Genomic DNA, 17,579 nt, shown 5'->3' with positions numbered 1-17,579 from the left:
GTACTTACATATAATAAATAAATAAATAAAAATGAGCAAGAAAAAAAAAAAAAAAGTGCAACCGAACCTCTGATGACCTTTTTAATTTTTTTTTTTTTTGTTTTTTTGAGACAGGGTTTTTTTTGTTTGTTTGATGGTAGACAAGGTTTCTCTGTGCAGCCCTGGCTGTCCTGGAACTCACTTTGTAGATCAGGCTGGCCTCGAACTCAGAAATCTGCCTGTCTCTACCTCCCAAGTGTTGGGATTAAAGGCATGCGCCACCCCTGCCCAGCTTAATTTTTTAAAGATTTTACTTGAGTACACAGCAGCTGTACAGATGGTTGTGAGCCTTCATGTGGTTGTTGGGAATTGAATTTTTAGGACCTCCGCTCGCTCCTGTCAACCCCGCTGGCTCAGTCCCTGCTTGCTTCAGACCAAAGATTTATTATTATACTTAAGTACACTGTAGCTGACTTCAGATGCACCAGAAGAGGGCATCAAATCTCATTACATATGGTTGTGAGCCACCATTGATTGTTGAGATTTCAACTCTGGACCTTCAGGAGAGCAGTCAGTGCTCTCACCTGCTGAGTCATCTCTCCGGCCCCTTTTGATAACTTTTTTAAAGCGCCCCACCTGTCACATACCACCTTTCTCAGCCTGTAGCCTTGTGTGGTCTGAGTGACAGCCAGAGGTCAAAGGTCAGGTGATTTTCCTCTACCAATCCCCATCTTTAAGATGTAACTGTAGCTCTGTGTATGTTCACAAGTGAAGGTGCCCAAGGAGGGCAGACGTCTCAGAACCCCTGGAGTTAAGATGGTTTTAAGTCTCAATGTGTCCATAAATAAAGATTAGTCTAGAATCTCAGCTCTAGCCTGGCTTTAGGAGCAGATTCTTCTTCCAGAGGACAAGATTCAGAATCCTCAATCGCCTCTATGTCCAGCTCCTATAGTCGAGTCCTGTAGTGGACCCAAGAGTATCCACATAGACACTTGTATGGACCTTTGGACCTGTTACTTAAAAGGTGCTCAATTCTTACGGGAAACTACCCATAACCCTAAGGACGATAGGAAGGCAGATCACGGTCAGCACTTGGGCTCTGACATCACAGGACTCCTTAGCATTTTCCCAGAGCTGGAGAAGCCTTGCTGCAGAAACTGGCCAATTGCATGATGATGTGAGCAGGGTGCCGTGAGCAGTGCAAGGTAACTGCACTTTACCCCAGTGAAGAGGGTGGAGGCTTTGGCAATGGGTTAGCAAATCCTACCCTGTCCCTAGGGTTTGCAGCAACCCCACAGATCCTGGACTTTCCTGGTGTTAGCATTCTACGTTCAAGTATAAAGATTCTGGTATGGTCTGCAGAGAGCATTCTACGACATCTCAATTCACAGTTCACTCTTTTCCTGCTTGGGCTGGGTTGTCTCCAAGTTCACTGAGTATTAATTACTCTCCTGTATCCTGATCATTCGGACTCCAGCTGGGATCACCGGTGTTGGCCAGGAGCCCAGGGGCTTGGTACACACCAGGCAAGCTCCACCCCAGCCATTTAAATTACCACATGCTTGCTAACCCAATTCTCCTAAAAATAAGGACAAGTAAATTCATTTAATATATTTAGAGCCCAACAGTTCTAGCAAAAGCCCAAGACTGTGGCATAAAACTGATTGGCAACAAATTTAGCCATATTTATGGAGATTTTTATTTCTTTTATTTGAGAAACTTAAGTCTTGGGTACATCAAAAACCAATTTCTGGGATGAAGGAAAAAAACCTGAACCCACAATAGAAAAAAAAAAAGTAATCACCTGGGCCTCAACAGAACCCAGAGAATATATTCTTACAATTGAAAAATTATAGGTGCTTCATCATTGACCTTCTGATACAAAATGACCTATTGAATTTGCAACTTGGTTCTTGGTGTGGAGGTCCACAGACAAACTAGGACGTCTTCAGACCTTAGCTGGATGCTTTGAGGGGTTATTTGGCTTTCGACTCCTAGAAAAGAAGTACCAACACAAATAAGCAAGCCTGCTTGTTAGAGACCTCTGCTCCTCAGCACCAGCTGCAACTGTCTGTCACCTTCTCCTTTCCCCTATCAAGAGTCCTAGTTCACTCTCCTAAACCTTGCAGGCAGAGGCCACGGCTCTCAGACATCACTACAGTGACATCTCTCCAACAAAACTAACACCAACACCCCTCTCTGCACACTGCACTCTCAGCTAGGCAGTGGACACCTTAGGCCAGCCTAGAAAGGCACCTTACCCACATGGGCAGCTGATATTACAGACAGATACTGTTTTATATATGCCCCCTCACCCCCAACATCCTGGAGCATATGGTAAGGCCCTACTTGAAAAACCAGAGGGGCAGAAACCACGAACTGTCTGTCAACGTACTTTTTCCTGTTTAAGAGGTAGCAGCAGCAGCCGTGCCCACCCTCTGGGCAGCTTCTTTCTTGGCATGATGAGCCTGCAGGACTGCCACAGCTTCATCCACCTTGGAGCGGAGGGACTCAGGGGACTCCAGCATGTGCAGCAGCTCAGAGTTGTCGATTTCCAGCAGCATCCCGGTGATTTTCCCAGCCAGGTTTGAATGCATTGTTTGGATAAGTGGGAACAAACGCTCCCCTACGGGCGGAACAGTTGCCATCATCAGTGCCCAAGCCCAGTGAGCACTGACACTTGGCTCTCTTCTGCGAGCGCGACTTACCCAGCATCTGCTTCTGCTCCTGGGGGGGCGCTGCAGCAAGCATGGAGGCAGTCAGGGGCTCCTGACCCTGGACATGGACTGCAGGCTGGGGGGCCTGTGAACCAGCATAGGCAGTGGGGGTTAGCACTAAGGAGACCATGTGAAAAGGCGGGGGGTGGGGGGGGAGGCAGCAGTCCTGTCTCCGGGGAACAAGGACAGAACAGTATGCATTCTACCTAAAACTACTGTGCGTGGAAAGCTATCAGAAGGGGAAGCCAAGGTCCTGACCAAGCAAACCTGCTTCACAATGCAAGGCCCTGCAGTAAAAACAAGGCCACAGGAGACATAATGTGTGCTTTTCACGCAGTCTTGGCTGACCTTGAGTTCTTGATCCCTGTGCCAAGCAAGGGCTAGGACTACAAGCATGTGCCTGTTCACAGTAGATGTCTGTACATGCAGCCCTCTCTTCAATCTTTCCCTTACGTTATTTTCAGTACTTGTGGTGCCAGGAGCCACAGTGAGTGAACACGCCTCTTTAGCCCCCTGTTTCCATTTTCTGTGTTCTTTCTAAGTAACCCAGGGTGGCCTTGAACCCAGTAGGTGCTGACCTTCAACTCTTGTCTCTACCACCCCAGCACCAGGGGTCTATGATATGCCAATATCCTGGCTAAATTTTCCCTACACCGCTGCTTGGTCCAGGCATTAATATATTAATATATAAGGCCTTACAGGTGAATCAGTACCAGATCCTAAGAAGCCCCCACTTTAGAGAATGTAGAGAAAGACAAAGAATGATTCACATGGCAGCTTATGCTCCTGAAGTGGCGGGGCCCAGTCAAGCAAACTGCTCCATGCTCTGAAACAACTGGTTGTGCCTTTGGCCCACAGCTAAGGCTATGTGTATGAAGCCCTTTCTTTTGGGTGTTTGTGTGTATCTGATTGTGTAGGGGAGGTCACCACCCCACTAATCTTTATTAACAGTATCTCCTTAGTCTGGAATCTGCCCAGTGGGCTAGGCTGGCCGGACAGCATGCCTCAGGGGTCCCCAATACTGACAGCAAAGACGTTTCACCCTGCCCAGCCCTTTCTGTGCTGTATGTGTATGCATGTGGCACGTGGACAGTCAGGTATTATCCTCTAACTCTTGGTCTCTCCTGGAACCTAGGGCTCACTGCCCTGGCTCCACTGGCCAGCCTATAAATTCAAGGATCTGTTTTTCTCTGACCCCACAATGCCAGCTCTTACATGTGTGTTTAGGACCTCCATGCTCACTCAGTATGCACCACTGACCACTTTCCCAGGCCTTTTCATACGGGTTCTGGGGATAAGTCTGAGCTTGAGCCAACTGAACCAGTCCCTAGCCCTGAAGCTGAGTCTTAGACATGTTAGAGGTTACCAACTGCCTGCAAAACAACCAAGGATCAACTAGGTCACTGGGTGTGAAGGTAACCCAGAGGCCCAGACAGATGATAACTGCTATTAATCAGAAGCCTGTCGCTCTCAGGCACAGCAGGCATCTAAAACCTGTTAAGAGGAATCAAAACAAGGCATCTTTAAAACTGGACAGAGACAGGACAGATGCCCTCAATAGTTCACAGCTCTGGCACGCCTCACCTGCAGCGGCTGGATGGCAGGGTGTGGGCTGCGGACACTGGAGGCGTACTTGTACGGAGCCACAGCCCTAGGAGCGGCGGCAGCAACTGCGGCCCGAGGTGTAAGGTTTGGCACAGCTGTAGGGACGCCTTGTGGAGAGAACAGGATCATTAATTAAAGCACATCAGCCTGGGCAAGGGCCCGTCAAATCCCAGCTTTCCCCCTTCTGTGTGCATCCAATACCACCTCCAGACTGGCAGCTGTCAGTCAGCCCTTGCTGGGCGGCACCAGCCCCACCAAAGTCCATAGCCAAGCGGTCCGGGCACTCAGACCCTACAACAGACCAGCAAACGCACATCAGTGTTGGCAGCAGATGCCCAACTGGCCACGTCCCATGGAAGAAGAATTCCAACACACGATCTCACACATGTCCCCTCACGGGGTCAAAGGACACCAGAGAAGTCTTTGCACATTTAGAATGACATATTCCAAAGTTTCCTTGTCCCCCGCCCTCAACCGCATGTTGTCTGTGTATCAATCCAGATGCTTCCGATTGACCCTTCACATACATGACACCGACGAGCAAACAATGTTCAAAGTGACCAGCACACCCACATCATCACTGCTCCTGAATGAAGAACCTACTACCTAAGCACACAGCTAAGGACTCAGGAAAAGGCCCAGACTGAGCAAGCCAGTGCAGAGCTGGTCCTCTGGATTCCCCCCTCCCCAGCCCTGCTCCTACAGGTCAGATCATTGCTCACCGACTCTCTGAGCAGTAGTAGGAAGGCCACGAGAGGCCGGAGCATTACCAGTTGGAGCCAGATGTCGAAGAGCTGGCCGAGGCCCAGACTGCCGCAGAGCACTTGGCATTCCTTGGAAGCCTAAAAGAGACAAGGGTCCATCACGGACAAGCCAAGATGGACCAGGAGCCGGGCCTTGGGGGGAGCAGGCAGATCTGGACAGGCACACCCTGGTGAGCGAAGCCTGCTTCCTGCTACCTACCTTGAGGTCTCCCGCCTTGCTGCCAGCGTGGATTAGGCCTCATCTGTGCTAACTGGTTAGGTGTGTAATATGGAGGTCTTCCCTGAGCCTGTAGGGGGAACAGTACCCAAATCTTAACCTGAACCCACACCAAGAGTCTTACCTCCCTCAGTTTAATTAACTCCACCCTTCTTGAACACAAGTACCCAAAACCCCTCTCCTCAGCTGCCACAATCACCTAGCAGACCCACCTGCGGAACTGCGGGCACAAAGTAGCCGCCAGCCGCAGGCTGGAACTGATTTAAGATGGTACTGGCAGGCAGCGCCCTCATCCCCGCCACACGCTGCATGTACTGGTTAGTCAGATGAGCCTTCCGCTCTTCCTTCCTCTGGGCCAGGGCGACGTACAGAGGCTTGGAGCCCACAATGCGTCCGTTCATCTCTGTGACAGCTTTGGTCGCCTCTTCAGGAGAGGAGAAACAGACAAAGCCAAACCCTTTGCTTCTTCCATCTTCTAGCATCACCTACAAAAAGGTCAGCCACAAGGTTTGTGGTGAGGAAGGCACAGGCACTGAGACCCGAAGGAAAAGCAAGCAAAAGCCACCAAAGGCCCGCTGGGCTAGGTCAGCACTCAGGAAGGCAGGAGGCTCCCCTCTAGACCAGCTATAAAACACACACAAGAAACCAATAATAGAGGTTCTTAGTTTTTCCAGGTCAATGACTAGGATGTCATTGGGAGGCAGTTACCTGGAGGACAGAAAACCCAGATTCTAATCATAATTAGTCTTCCTAGCCCCCGGAGCCTCGGTTCCCACATTCTATTAGACAACTCTGACTACACCGCAGCTGCCTGTGCTTGTGGTCTTCTGCAGAGCCAGCCTCGGACGTCTTTCCCTTTACTGAAGGGTTGCTTCTGCTCTCCCCTGTGCCCCTTTGGCTCACCAAGGTCAGTGTGTTACCAGGTTAAGTGTTCTACCCATGGAACAGTGCCCTGCCATTGGCTTGAAAATGTCACCTGGGACTTTGGTAATAGGGCTTGGCAGGGCCAGTCAAGTGGGTGACAGCAAGAGGAACCAGAAGTTTGCCAGGGCTGTCTGTCACCTCCACAGCCATTCTGGGTTCTTCTTGCCAGCACTCCAAAAGTGAACGTTTAAAACATCCACAGTGGGGCATAGTGGCACACACTTTCTTGCAAGCATACAGGAGGCAGAGACTGGGCCAGCCTGGTTTACATGGTGAGCTCTAAAAAAGTGAGGCCCTGTATGAAAGATCATCAACAAAAAAGCCCACACCAATACAAGCGACAGCACCTTACACAGAAGACCATCAAACCCTCCTGGCCACCCACTACCTAAAGGCCTCCCGTGCCTCTACCTAAAGACAGCTGCTGTGTGTGCCTCTCTCTACCAATCAGTGAATTGTGTCAGCTCATGACCCACTACTTCTAGACACCAGCCTGCCACACCCTCTAAGTGCCAAGGACCTACTGCAGACCATGCCCACAGATCCATGGCTGCCCAGCCAAACTTTCCTGTCCAAGGCCCACTAAATCTTTAAAATGACTTCATTCTCAAGGGGGAAGTGTGGCAGAGTTGTAGAGACAGGCCCCAGAGCAGATGGAAACGACCCGTCTGGATTTCCTCTGCTCTAGTATAGCACCTTCTGTCCCCAGACTGGCACCAGGCAGCCGGCCTGGGAAAGATTTAGTGCTGTGGGGATCTGGGGGGGTTGGGACACTGGCCCAAGCTCCAGTTGTGCAAGTAGGTAACATATTACAAACCTACTTCTCTAGAGCATGAGGAATATGCTAGAACATTGTACTCTCTAGACCACCAACTAACTAACACCATTAACTTAACAACAGAAAATTGTTTCCAAATCCATACTGGCACACACTATTACCTTCGCACTGGTGATTGATCCAAAAGGAGAAAACTCTTTCCTTAATTTCTCATCATCAATGGTGTCATCCAAGTTCTTAATGTAGAGATTCACTCCCTGGAGAGAGGACTACTGTTAATTGCATCTCTATACACAGTCACTTCCCAAGAACAACATATTTAGGAACCTGTCAAGTTCAAAGTCTTGCCTGTAGTCAGGCAGCGGTTGGTGCACACCTTTAGTCCCAGTACTCGGGAGGCAGAGGCAGGTGAGTTCTAGGCCAGCTAGTGCTACAGAAGAGAAACCCTGTCTGGAAACCCAAAACCAATCAAAAACTCTTCCTTGTAACTCCAGTACTCAGGAGGCCAAGGTAGGGGAATAGAGTGTGTGAGGCCGAACTAGGCTACAGAGCAAGACCCTAACTTAAAAACACAAAAGCAGGGGCTGGAGAGATGGCTCAGCGGTTAAGAGCATGACTGCACTTCCGAAGATCACGAGTTCAAATCCCAGCAACCACATGGTGGCTCACAACCATCCGTCACGAGATCTGGCATCCTCTTCTGGTCTGGTGTGTGTCTGAAGACAGCTACAGTGTACTTACATAGAATAGGTAAATAAATCTCAAAACAAAAAACATGCCGGGCGTGGTGGTGCACGCCTTTAATCCCAGCACTCTGGAGGCAGAGGCAGGCGGATTTCTGAGTTTGAGGCCAGCCTGGTCTACAGAGTGAGTTCCAGGACAGCCAGGGCTACACAGAGAAACCCTGTCTTGAAAAACCAAAAAACACAAAACCAAAAGCCCTGAAGCCCCAGAGCTGGTTGGAAGAAGGAGGGTTGCTGAGTTTCAGGTCAGCCTAAGGTACATGGTGAGTTAATTAACTCAGGCCACTCTGAGCTAATAGTAAAACTCAGTCTCCGCTGGATTCAGACCAAGATCAGCAAGCAACTCCTGTCCTGGAGCAATCAGAGTGATGGATGCAGACACCTTTCTGAACCAGCCACTCCACTCCCCCCACAGGGAGAGCCGATACTCCAAAGGGAGTTTAGGAGAATGTACTCAAAAAGCACTGTCCCTGCTCTGCAATGATTTGGTAGGTGACAACCTTTAACCTGATCTTTGCGGGGGGAGGGGGATATAAATATGGTTACCCAGCCCCCACAGGTTCGCCAAACAATCCACACCAGCACCCCAGACAGCAGCCCACCTCACCTGGTACCGGCTAATCCTCTCCTGCTTCAGCTGCTCAAACTTCCGCTTTAACTCAGCCTGCCTTTCTACTTTTTTCTGCGCTCGGCCTACGAATATGGCTTTCCCACTCATTTCTTTTCCATTCATTTCTTCCACAGCCTAGAGAAAAAAATACACATCTTTAATGAAAACATGTATAATGCAGAGTCCAGAACACCAAGAAAAAACACTCTCCGCTGGATAATCTGAAGCCTGCTACACTCCCGTGGGAAGTGGAGTTAGCATCTGAGTTACTGGTCCAGACACATCTGCTCTTAGTTCCCACCCCTAGCTTCAGCATCTTCAAAATTGTCTCCATTCTCAGGGAGTGTGGCAGAGTTGTAGAGACAGGCCCCAGGGCAGATGGAAACGACCCGTCTGGATTTCCTCTGCTCTAGTATAGCACTGTCTGTCCCCAGACCGGCACAAAGAAGCAGGCCTGGGAAAGATTTAGTGCAGAGGGTGCTTGGAGTGGTGGGATGGGGGGTGGTGGTGGCCTCCAAACCCAGTATTTGTATAAATTTAGGCAAGGGCCATGAGTCTTGCCTGATGATCTGGCAACGCTCAGGTCTCTTTGTAGGTAGGGTAAGGGTCCAGCACACTGCTCTACCTGGTCAATAGGATTCAGTTTCCCTACCCAAGAATGGGAACAACCATCTGTCCCAATCTTTTGACAGTATCCGAGGTGACACCAGTTAGCAGCTACATTAACTGCGGCTGTGGCATTAGTGCTGATGTTGCACACCCACTATACTACCCACCACTCTGCCGCTCTCCTATCCCCTGGGTGGAACCCACGGGTTCTTCCTGACCCTCACAGTGCACTCACCTTATTGGCATCCTCGTGTTTCTCGTAACTTACAAAGCCAAAGCCTTTGGACTTCCCACTGGAGTCTCTCATCACCTTGACACTTAGGGTCTTACCTATCACCAAAGAACAGAACAGTTAGTGACACCACATCCACCACAGCTCAAGGTGACTTCCTGCTACTAACTCAGCTGGAGAAAAACTTCCCAGAAGGGTCTGAGACAGAAACAGGTACCACATCTGGTCTAAAATATCCAACCAAACTTCTGGGATAGCCGTACAAAAAGGAAAAGGCTAAGGTGACGCCACGAGAAAAAGGGCTAAGGTGACACCACGAGAAAAAGGGCCTGGACTCTACACTCGCCCTTGTTAAGAAGCAAGCAAAACAGATTATGGTTCTGAATGGATGGTAGTCAGTACGAGAGTGGACATGTGGGCTTCAGACCAACTTACCAAACTGGCTGAAGAGCTCTTTCAAATTCCCATCATCCACCTCTTCTCCGAAGTTCTTGATATAAACATTGGTGAATTCCTTGGCCTTGGCTCCGAGCTCCGCTTCCCGCTCTTTGCGGGACTTGAATCTACCCACAAACCTACGAGAAAGCACGGATGGCGGCGGTTACTCAGAAGGAACAAAACACGACTTCCAGGGGCCCAAAGGAATGCAGATTAAAGGCTGACAGGAGAGGTTAAAACACACGAGGACCCCGTCCACCACGAGAACAAGCTCAGACGCCCCAAGTCCCCAGCAGAAAAAAAGGAAGAGGCAGGGGCTGTCCTGCAAGGACCAGTCCCAGGGCTCCTGGTTCCGACCAGGGCCACTCCTACCACATCACACTGCCTTCGTGATGAAACCTGACGACCATGTTTTTAAAACGTTCATTTCTGTGCATCTATGTAAATGCATAGAAAACTTCTGGAAGGACACAAGCCAAACTGTTAACAGTGGTTAGTCCAGCAGTGAGGCTGGCCGCAATCAGGTGACCTTGGCCCTCCCACTCTATCATTTGGTAACCTTAACAGGAAAATATTTCCACACACCCGACATAAACACAGTCTTGCCTATTCTACACCCCAAAGAACAGAAATGATTGTTGCTTGTAATAGCCAAAATGCAACAGTACAAAATGCAAAACGCCTTTTCCCACATGGCTCTGCCCCCAACCCCACAGCAGTGACAAGACCGTCATGCAGTGTCCCGGAAAAGAGATGGACTTCTTCACCGTATGCCAATTAAATGGATGACAGTGAAATGTTGCAGTTCAGAGGAAAGAACTAGAGGACAATTTGGTGCCAAAAACTAGCAAGAGCCCCATGGGCAGCAATGAGTCAAAGGAAAGCTGAGTTTGTGTAGCCAATATCCAGCTCCTGGTCAGCCCAGGGCCTCTCCACTCTGCCGCTGGCCAAGACCCCTGCTCAGAGTGGGCTCAGAGCTCTCTCCTAGCCAGCCCCACTTGCCGATGCTCACAAAACCCACAGATGAATGCCTTAAGGGAAAGGCAGCAGGCAGGCCATGGCTCGGGCAGGGAGCCGACTGTGGCAAGTCAAAAGGGCTGCCGTGGCTCGGGCAGGGAGACTCACCAGCCCTGGAGTGGAGAGGTAGGAGCAGGCCACACTTGGGCCGAGAGAACCAGTAGCCGCCTTGTGTGTGCCAGTTAATACCGAGGTGGGGCCATGGCTGGCTCATGCGATGGTTGTCGCTCCAGACTGGGACACTCACACTTTACGATCATTGAGAAGCATGCCATTCATCTTCTCGATGGCCTTGTCGGCGGCCTCTTGGGTCTCGAAGTGGACAAAAGCATAGCCCTTAGAGCCGTTCTCATCACAGACCACCTGTTGAAGGAAAGTCAGAGAGTACCTGGGTGCCACTGGCCAGGTGTGCCAGCTGGGACGGAACACCTCAAAGGCTGTCACCTCTTTATGTTTCTAGGCCAGCAAGGTGAGTCACAGGTGGTTTTCTGGATGCAGGGTCTTTCCATCAGACTGACATACAAATATAAGCCCCAGCAATCCTCCTGCTTCTGCCTCCCCAACACTGGTACCATGCATGCACGGACTCATGCCCAGTTCTTAACATGGGTTTGAGGGATCCTTTCCTATGCAGCAAACTTTACCAAATAGGTTTCCTGCCCAGGCCAGGGCTTTTTTTTTTTTTTTTTAAAATGCTTCTATATATTTAAAATATTAAAAACAAAAACAAAAACCTCTGGCTGAATGTGGTGACAAGCTTCTAATACCAGCAGTTGGGACAGGCAATAGCTTGATGTTCATGTGACATGAAATCAGCCTAGAGTATAAGATCCTGCTTAAAGGGGAAAGGGGAGGTAGATGGTTCAATGAGTAAGTGTTTGCCAAGCCTACAGCCAAGTTCATTCCCTGTGATCCATACATAAGCAATTAACAAGGCCATGGGTTCAATCAGCATAGAAAATAGGGAAAAAAAAAAAAAAAAAAAACAAAACCCAAACCCAAGAAAGATCTGGGTACAAAGGTGCTCAGAAGTTTCCCAAACACACACACAGAAAAATTAAGTCTCAAGTGCTGAATATGTAAGCAGCCACCATGAGGTTACAGATTACAGTTCACTAATGCCTCTAAGTTGAGTAGGGTTCCAGGAAACAACGGGCTGTCCCTACCTCCCCAATCCCAAATGAAAACTGTTCAAACTTCCACAAGAAGGTAACATGAAGCACACAGAACACCTTACCAAAAAAAAAAAAAAAAATCTGGGGTTCACCTGGCAGACTGCTTGCTCAACCCCACAAACTGGGGACGGTGGCACACATCTGTAATCTTAGCATTTGGGGACTAGAAGCACAGTTCAGTCATCCTTGTTTATATGCTTGGCTAAGTCACCTGGCATGGTGTCACACTTTAACCACAGCACGCACGAGGCAGAGGCAGGCCATCTGAGTTGTAGGCTAGCCCAGTCTACAGAAGTGGTTCTAGGACAACCAAGATTACCCAAAGAAACCCTGTCTTGAAAAACCTCCCCAAACCCTATGGGTTATACAGGGCCGGGGCTAAGATTTCCTGCTGGTTCTTCTGTGAGGATTCCATTCCCAGAGTGGGATCCAGCTTAGCGGGTGAGCTACTAACAGCTACTCACGATGCTGAGACTTGGACAATCACAAACTCAAGGCCTCACTAGACACCTCGGTGAGATGTCTGTAAAGTAGAGAGGGCTGGGTTTGTAAAGCTCGCTGGACCCCACCAGAGACTTAACACAGCAATGGGAGAGGTGTCTGTAAACAACCCTAATGAAATGCAATGGGTCACACACACACACACACACAGCAGTACACTAGTCAAGAACTAGGAATGGGATTATGGGGAACAGGCTAAGAGAAGGTAATGAAGGAATGATATCAAGATATCATATGCATATACATGAAATGCCATAATGAAACCATATATGTCACCAAAATGCTAAAAATAAATAAATAAATAAATAAATAAATAAATACACCAAAAGCCAAGCCAAAACACCCTCATTGGTAGAACACTGGCAACACTGGACTGAAAGAATCCATTTCCAGAATTTTTAAAAATTATCACATCCAATTGCCTCAAATTCTAAGGCACCCTCCCTTTGATACTATCTTGTGTACACCCCAGGCTGGCCTGAGACTCCCTAGACAGCCCCTATCTCACCAGCCAAGAGACCACCACACCCAGGTATATAGCATTATCTTGTTTTCAAGATGCAGCAAATTCTTCTCTATCCGGCTAACACCGTTTAGCCGACGGAGCTTACCTTACAGGACAAGATGTTTCCAAAGGCAGAGAAAGTGTCATACAGTGCCTTGTTGTCTATGGACTTGTCCAGGTTCTTGATGAAGACATTTCCCACCCCGGACTTTCTCAAAGAGGGATCCCTCTGCGACCACATGATGCGGATTGGCTTTCCCTTTATCACGTCGAAGTTCATGGTGTCCAAGGCCCTCTCAGCTGTCAAGGAGGAACACACATCAATTAGGAATGCTGATCAACTAAGATGCCAAGCAAGAAAGAGTCCTGAACTACTAATCCCTAATTTAAAAAAGTCTCCCTTTAATCCCAGCACGTGGGGGGCAGAGGCAGGCGGATTTCTGAGTTCAAGGCCAGTCTGGTCTACAAAGTGAGTTCTAGGACAGCCAGGGCTACAGAGAAACCCTGTCTCGAAAAACCTAGGGGAAAAAAAAAAAAGTCTCAAGATGGCCTGCCTCGGGGCACCAAGATCCTCACCTTGGACTCAGCTCATGTTCAAGGGATTCTGAGGCCCACCAACTAACTAGATTCCACCCCAGGTTTTTTTATTCTCATTATTTTCTAGACAGGGTCTCTCTATATACCCCTGACTGTCCTAGAACCTATATTTAGATTAGGTTGGCCTTGAACTCAAAGAGTCTGCTACTGCCAGAGTTCTGGGATTAAAGGACGTGTGCCACCACGCCTTGCCTATTTTTTACCCAAACAAAAAGGATAAACTGTCATACCTTTATCACAAGGCCTTGTGGCCTTGAGGTACCTAGGCCTCTCAAAGGTTTAATCCTATGGAACCCCAATTCAGATGCCCTTTCTTTCTAGTAGGTTGGGTTGCTCCTTGACTGCCCAAACAAGCCCACCAGGCACCAGAGACATCGGTGCCACAATGATACACTTCACTGTTGGCAAAGATGCCCAGGTACAGCGACTTTTCCTTAGGTGACCAGGGACCTCACTGAAGCAATGACAGGACCCAAGCACCCTCTACGAGATTAAAATGGGGTCAAAGTTACGATACAGTGACACAAGCACAAGAAGATTACAAGTTCGGAGTCAGCCTGGGTGAGGTGACTGCCAAAAAAGTCAAACTAGACAGCTGGGCACAGGGCTCTAAATTCCAGCAGTGTTGTGGAGTTAAAACATTACATCCTGAAGAGCCTTTCTCAAGCAGGAAGGTAAAAACTCAAATTATCCTCAGGAAGTTCCCAAAACTGACCACATTCACTAGGGCCATCCCTGTAATAAAAGCTGATAGCCCCCTCAGAGTGAAAGAAAAACTGTAAAAACTGTCAGATCAGACCAGCTTCTTGGAAAAAGCAGACAACTGAGGCACCTGGAAAGGCCACTGATATGTGGCCTGCAGGCTGTGTACGGTCCTCCAGGCCTACCAGCTGAGCTGTCATCACCCACGCAGGTGTGGCCTTTGGTGATGCAGTCTGTAAGCAACCCCTCACCCATATCCCTGCAGGTAACCCCAATAAAGCTCATTAATTTGTTCATAAAGTTGGACTTTGGGGTGGTATCTGCACTTTGGTCTATCCTGGGCTCCCATCTGTGCTGAGTAGACCTGTGTTGCATGTTCCATCAGAAAAGTCCTGTCACATGACAAGCAGAGGCAGGTGGATCTGAGGCTGGCCTGGGCTACACATAGTGAGCTCCAGGGCAGCCAGAGCTAAGTTAAAGAGACCTTGTCTCAGGTGAGCCTTTTTCAGCCTTACTTCCGAGGGATAGACTAGCATATGCCTAGCATCATAGGCCCATCGTACCTGAGACCCTAGCACTGTCAGAAAAAAACGTCCCTAAAGCTGCCTAATGAATTAGCTCTGAGATCAGCCAAGGGGATCTACAACCCCTTTCCCAAAGTATGTGTGAGGAGAAGCTGGGGCCAGGCAGGGGATGACAAGGCAGATCAGGTAAGAGCTTGCCTAGGTAGTGGCTTCAGGAGATAGTTTGCAAACTAACTATTCCATCATACTAGCAGGAAAGGAGCCCATTCCAACATAATTCATGATCTATTTCAGACAGCACCAGAGTCAGCTTAGCTCAACAAATCAGGCTGTGCTTATTTATAGCCGGGAGAAGTCTTACAGAGGTATGTGTTGGCAGACACACTGACCAATGGCTTCTGCTATCTGAGACACAACTTCTGTTCAGAAGAGCTAAGGGACTCCATGACAACCCCCTCATATCCTTGTGGCCAATAGACAACTAGGCTCCAAGTGCTTTAATAGTAGAAATACCTACCATCTCAACCGAATCAACTCTGGTCTCAACTGCAACCTGGGCAATCTGTAAGCTTGTCTCATGGACAGTTAATGAAGCAGGGACAGAGGTGCGGGCCTAGAGACCCTTTGCCACAGAATGGCTTGTGTCCTGCCCCTGCCCCAGGATTTCTCTATATAGCCCTGGCTGTCCTGGAACTCACTCTGTAGACCAGGCTGGCCTTGAACTCAAATCCGCCTGCCTCTGCCTCCCAAGTGCTGGGATTAAAGGCATATGCCACCACTGCCTGGCTCCACTTGATCCCTTTTAATCTGGTGTTGTGCACAGCCCCGATTGGGTCTCTGGCTTATTTGTGGCTGCCAGCAGCCTTCAGTGCAACCGGGATGGCAGAACACTCCCTGGCAGCCCAACTCGACGGACTTTTTCCTTCAAAAGGCGTTTTGACAAGCACAAGTGAGGCAAAATGCCCAGTACATTTCATGTGACACCTTCCTAGACTTCCTGGGTACCCTCCTCTACATCCTTGGCGCTCCATGCAGCGAGAACCATAGCAAACCCCCTAGCAAAGGAGAGCCTGGTAGAAACTGCTTGACATTAGCAACTCCCCTCAAGGCTACTGGATGAAACTGCTCTCCTTGCTTCCCACTGCCCTAAAGCCATCCCAAGTCGATCAGTCCACGTCAGAGCCCCCAGTTTGGCAGCCTATACTTTCGGAGCGTGTTGCTTCAATGCAGAGTGCCAGACCCACTTCTTACCTGAGTGGAGCTAGACACACTTTTATTACAAATCTCCTTGGGTTCCAACCCCTGCTCTACCCCACCCCCACCCAGTGGCCCAAGGTCATCAGGTTAGCAAATGGTGGGAGACTGAAGCCCGGGTCATGACCACATGCCTAGCTCATCTTGCTTCCATCCAAGGCTTCTCAGGCAACATGCTTTTATGTTCCCCAGCCCTGGCAGTTTGGCCTCCGCCTACAGGACTCCCAAGGTCCCCAGGAATCTTCCGAATGTGAGCACACCGCTACTACTCACCGTCAGCTGGCTGCTGGAAGTTGACGTAGGCATAACCCAGAGAGCGCCGGGTGATCATATCGCGACAGACCCGGATGGACAGCACAGGCCCCGCAGGGCTGAACTTTTCATACAGCATGGCTTCGGTGACGTCCGAGTGCAAATCGCCCACGTATAAGGAGGCCATGGGGTAGCTGCTGGCTGCAGCGTTCATCTCCCCACCCCCCACGACCCCGAGCCCCGCCAGGAGGACTTCTAACAAGGCCTACTGCAGGACAAAAGGGGCTCCGAGGAGCTGTGGCACGCGCCGCAGCGCACAGGTGGCACCAGCGACGCCGGGGAAGGCTGGAGCAGGAGGCTCCGAGCCGGGACCCGAGTGCGGGACGGCTTGCACGGGACTGCAAAAGCCCCAAGACAAAAGGCTCTCAAAAACAATATGGCCCGCTCCTGGAGTTCGTACTCTCCAGCTGTCCTGTCTTGGGGCTTAAAAAAAATAAAAATTAAAGTAGGAAATCCCCTTGTAACGGGGGCAGAATTTCAAGAGGCAATCAGATGCTGCGCTCACGGCCGCCTTGGGAACACGCGTTTCGCGATAAATATAGGCCCCGGGCTCCCGGCGGTTTACAGTTACAGCGGCCCGGGAAGGGGGAAACCAAATCTTTGCGGGTGCCGGCGAAGGGCAGCGCGGACACGTGGTGCGGTCAGCCGGGGCGCGGGGCTGCCACGCGGCGCGGAGGCGTGCAGGGGCGGGCCGGGCCGAGGGGGATGGCTCACCACCGGACGGACAGACAGACGCCGACGGACAGGCAGGCCGGAAGCTGTGAAAATCACTTCCCCGCGGGCTCCCAGCACAAGTCGCGGTCTCGTTCTCTTTTTCTAATGTTTTCTCTTCCCTTTTCCTTTTTTTTTTCCTCTTCTTTTCTTCTTTTCTTTTTTTTTTAAGGTTTTTGAGGCTTTTTAAATTTTTTTTAAGCTTTTTCTTTTTTCTGCTTCAGGCTTGCTGAGCCCAAACGCAACACTGACGGCTGCGACCCGGGGCGGAGAGAGGCGGCTGGAGCAGCCACCGCTCCATTTATACCCTCCCGCCCCGGGCGCTGCTGGTCGAAGGGCGCCTCACGACCTGGGCGCAGTCGTGCCCGCCCACTCTGTCCCGGGGGCCCAAGGCGGGGCAGCCACGCCAGAGTGACCTGGAGCCGCCCGCAAGGTGTCACAGCGACCCCTTGTGTTTGGAGGACCAGCAGCTCGCACCTGTATGATTCTCTTTCCGCAATGTATGGGTTGAGCCATGTCCTCCACAAGACCCACACGCAGGTATAGTGTTTATAACATCCATGAAATGCCTGAATCTACACAAAGGGATGCTAAAGTACAGCGAATAGGTGGCCCAACACATGGTTGAGCGGAATACGTAAGACATACGGAAGTTTTAAGAACAT

General features: G+C 49.9%; 1 protein-coding gene and 2 non-coding genes across 6 annotated transcripts; all 3 read right to left on the bottom strand.

Annotated features, from left to right (window-relative positions):
• Window positions 1-1,665: 1,665 nt before the first annotated feature.
• Pabpc4 (poly(A) binding protein cytoplasmic 4) lies at window positions 1,666-17,273 on the bottom strand. 4 transcript variants are annotated; one of them, XM_029540053.1, is made up of 15 exons: window positions 16,165-17,273; window positions 12,921-13,114; window positions 10,881-10,996; window positions 9,614-9,753; window positions 9,182-9,276; window positions 8,335-8,472; window positions 7,146-7,241; window positions 5,495-5,767; window positions 5,265-5,352; window positions 5,024-5,143; window positions 4,506-4,592; window positions 4,281-4,408; window positions 2,688-2,781; window positions 2,375-2,605; window positions 1,666-1,973 (listed from the first exon to the last, which is right to left on the bottom strand). In XM_029540053.1, exons 1-14 carry the CDS (start codon window positions 16,355-16,357, stop codon window positions 2,385-2,387), a joined length of 1,983 nt encoding a protein of 660 aa, XP_029395913.1. In that variant the 5' UTR covers window positions 16,358-17,273; the 3' UTR covers window positions 1,666-1,973; window positions 2,375-2,384. The 4 variants fall into 4 exon arrangements, with proteins under 4 accessions (XP_029395913.1, XP_029395914.1, XP_029395915.1 ...); XM_029540054.1 differs by having other exon boundaries at window positions 5,072-5,143; XM_029540055.1 differs by lacking the exon at window positions 4,506-4,592.
• LOC115064302 lies at window positions 6,823-6,953 on the bottom strand. Its single transcript, XR_003844144.1, has one exon. It is a non-coding gene; the product is annotated as a small nucleolar RNA SNORA55 (small nucleolar RNA).
• LOC115064301 lies at window positions 8,679-8,809 on the bottom strand. Its single transcript, XR_003844143.1, has one exon. It is a non-coding gene; the product is annotated as a small nucleolar RNA SNORA55 (small nucleolar RNA).
• Window positions 17,274-17,579: the final 306 nt, after the last annotated feature.

This window comes from Mus pahari, chromosome 6, assembly GCF_900095145.1.
Source record: "Mus pahari chromosome 6, PAHARI_EIJ_v1.1, whole genome shotgun sequence".
NCBI classification, from domain to species: domain Eukaryota; kingdom Metazoa; phylum Chordata; class Mammalia; order Rodentia; family Muridae; genus Mus; species Mus pahari.
The sequence above is the reverse complement of the archived record's forward strand: the minus strand, read 5'-3'. Positions and strand labels throughout refer to the sequence as shown.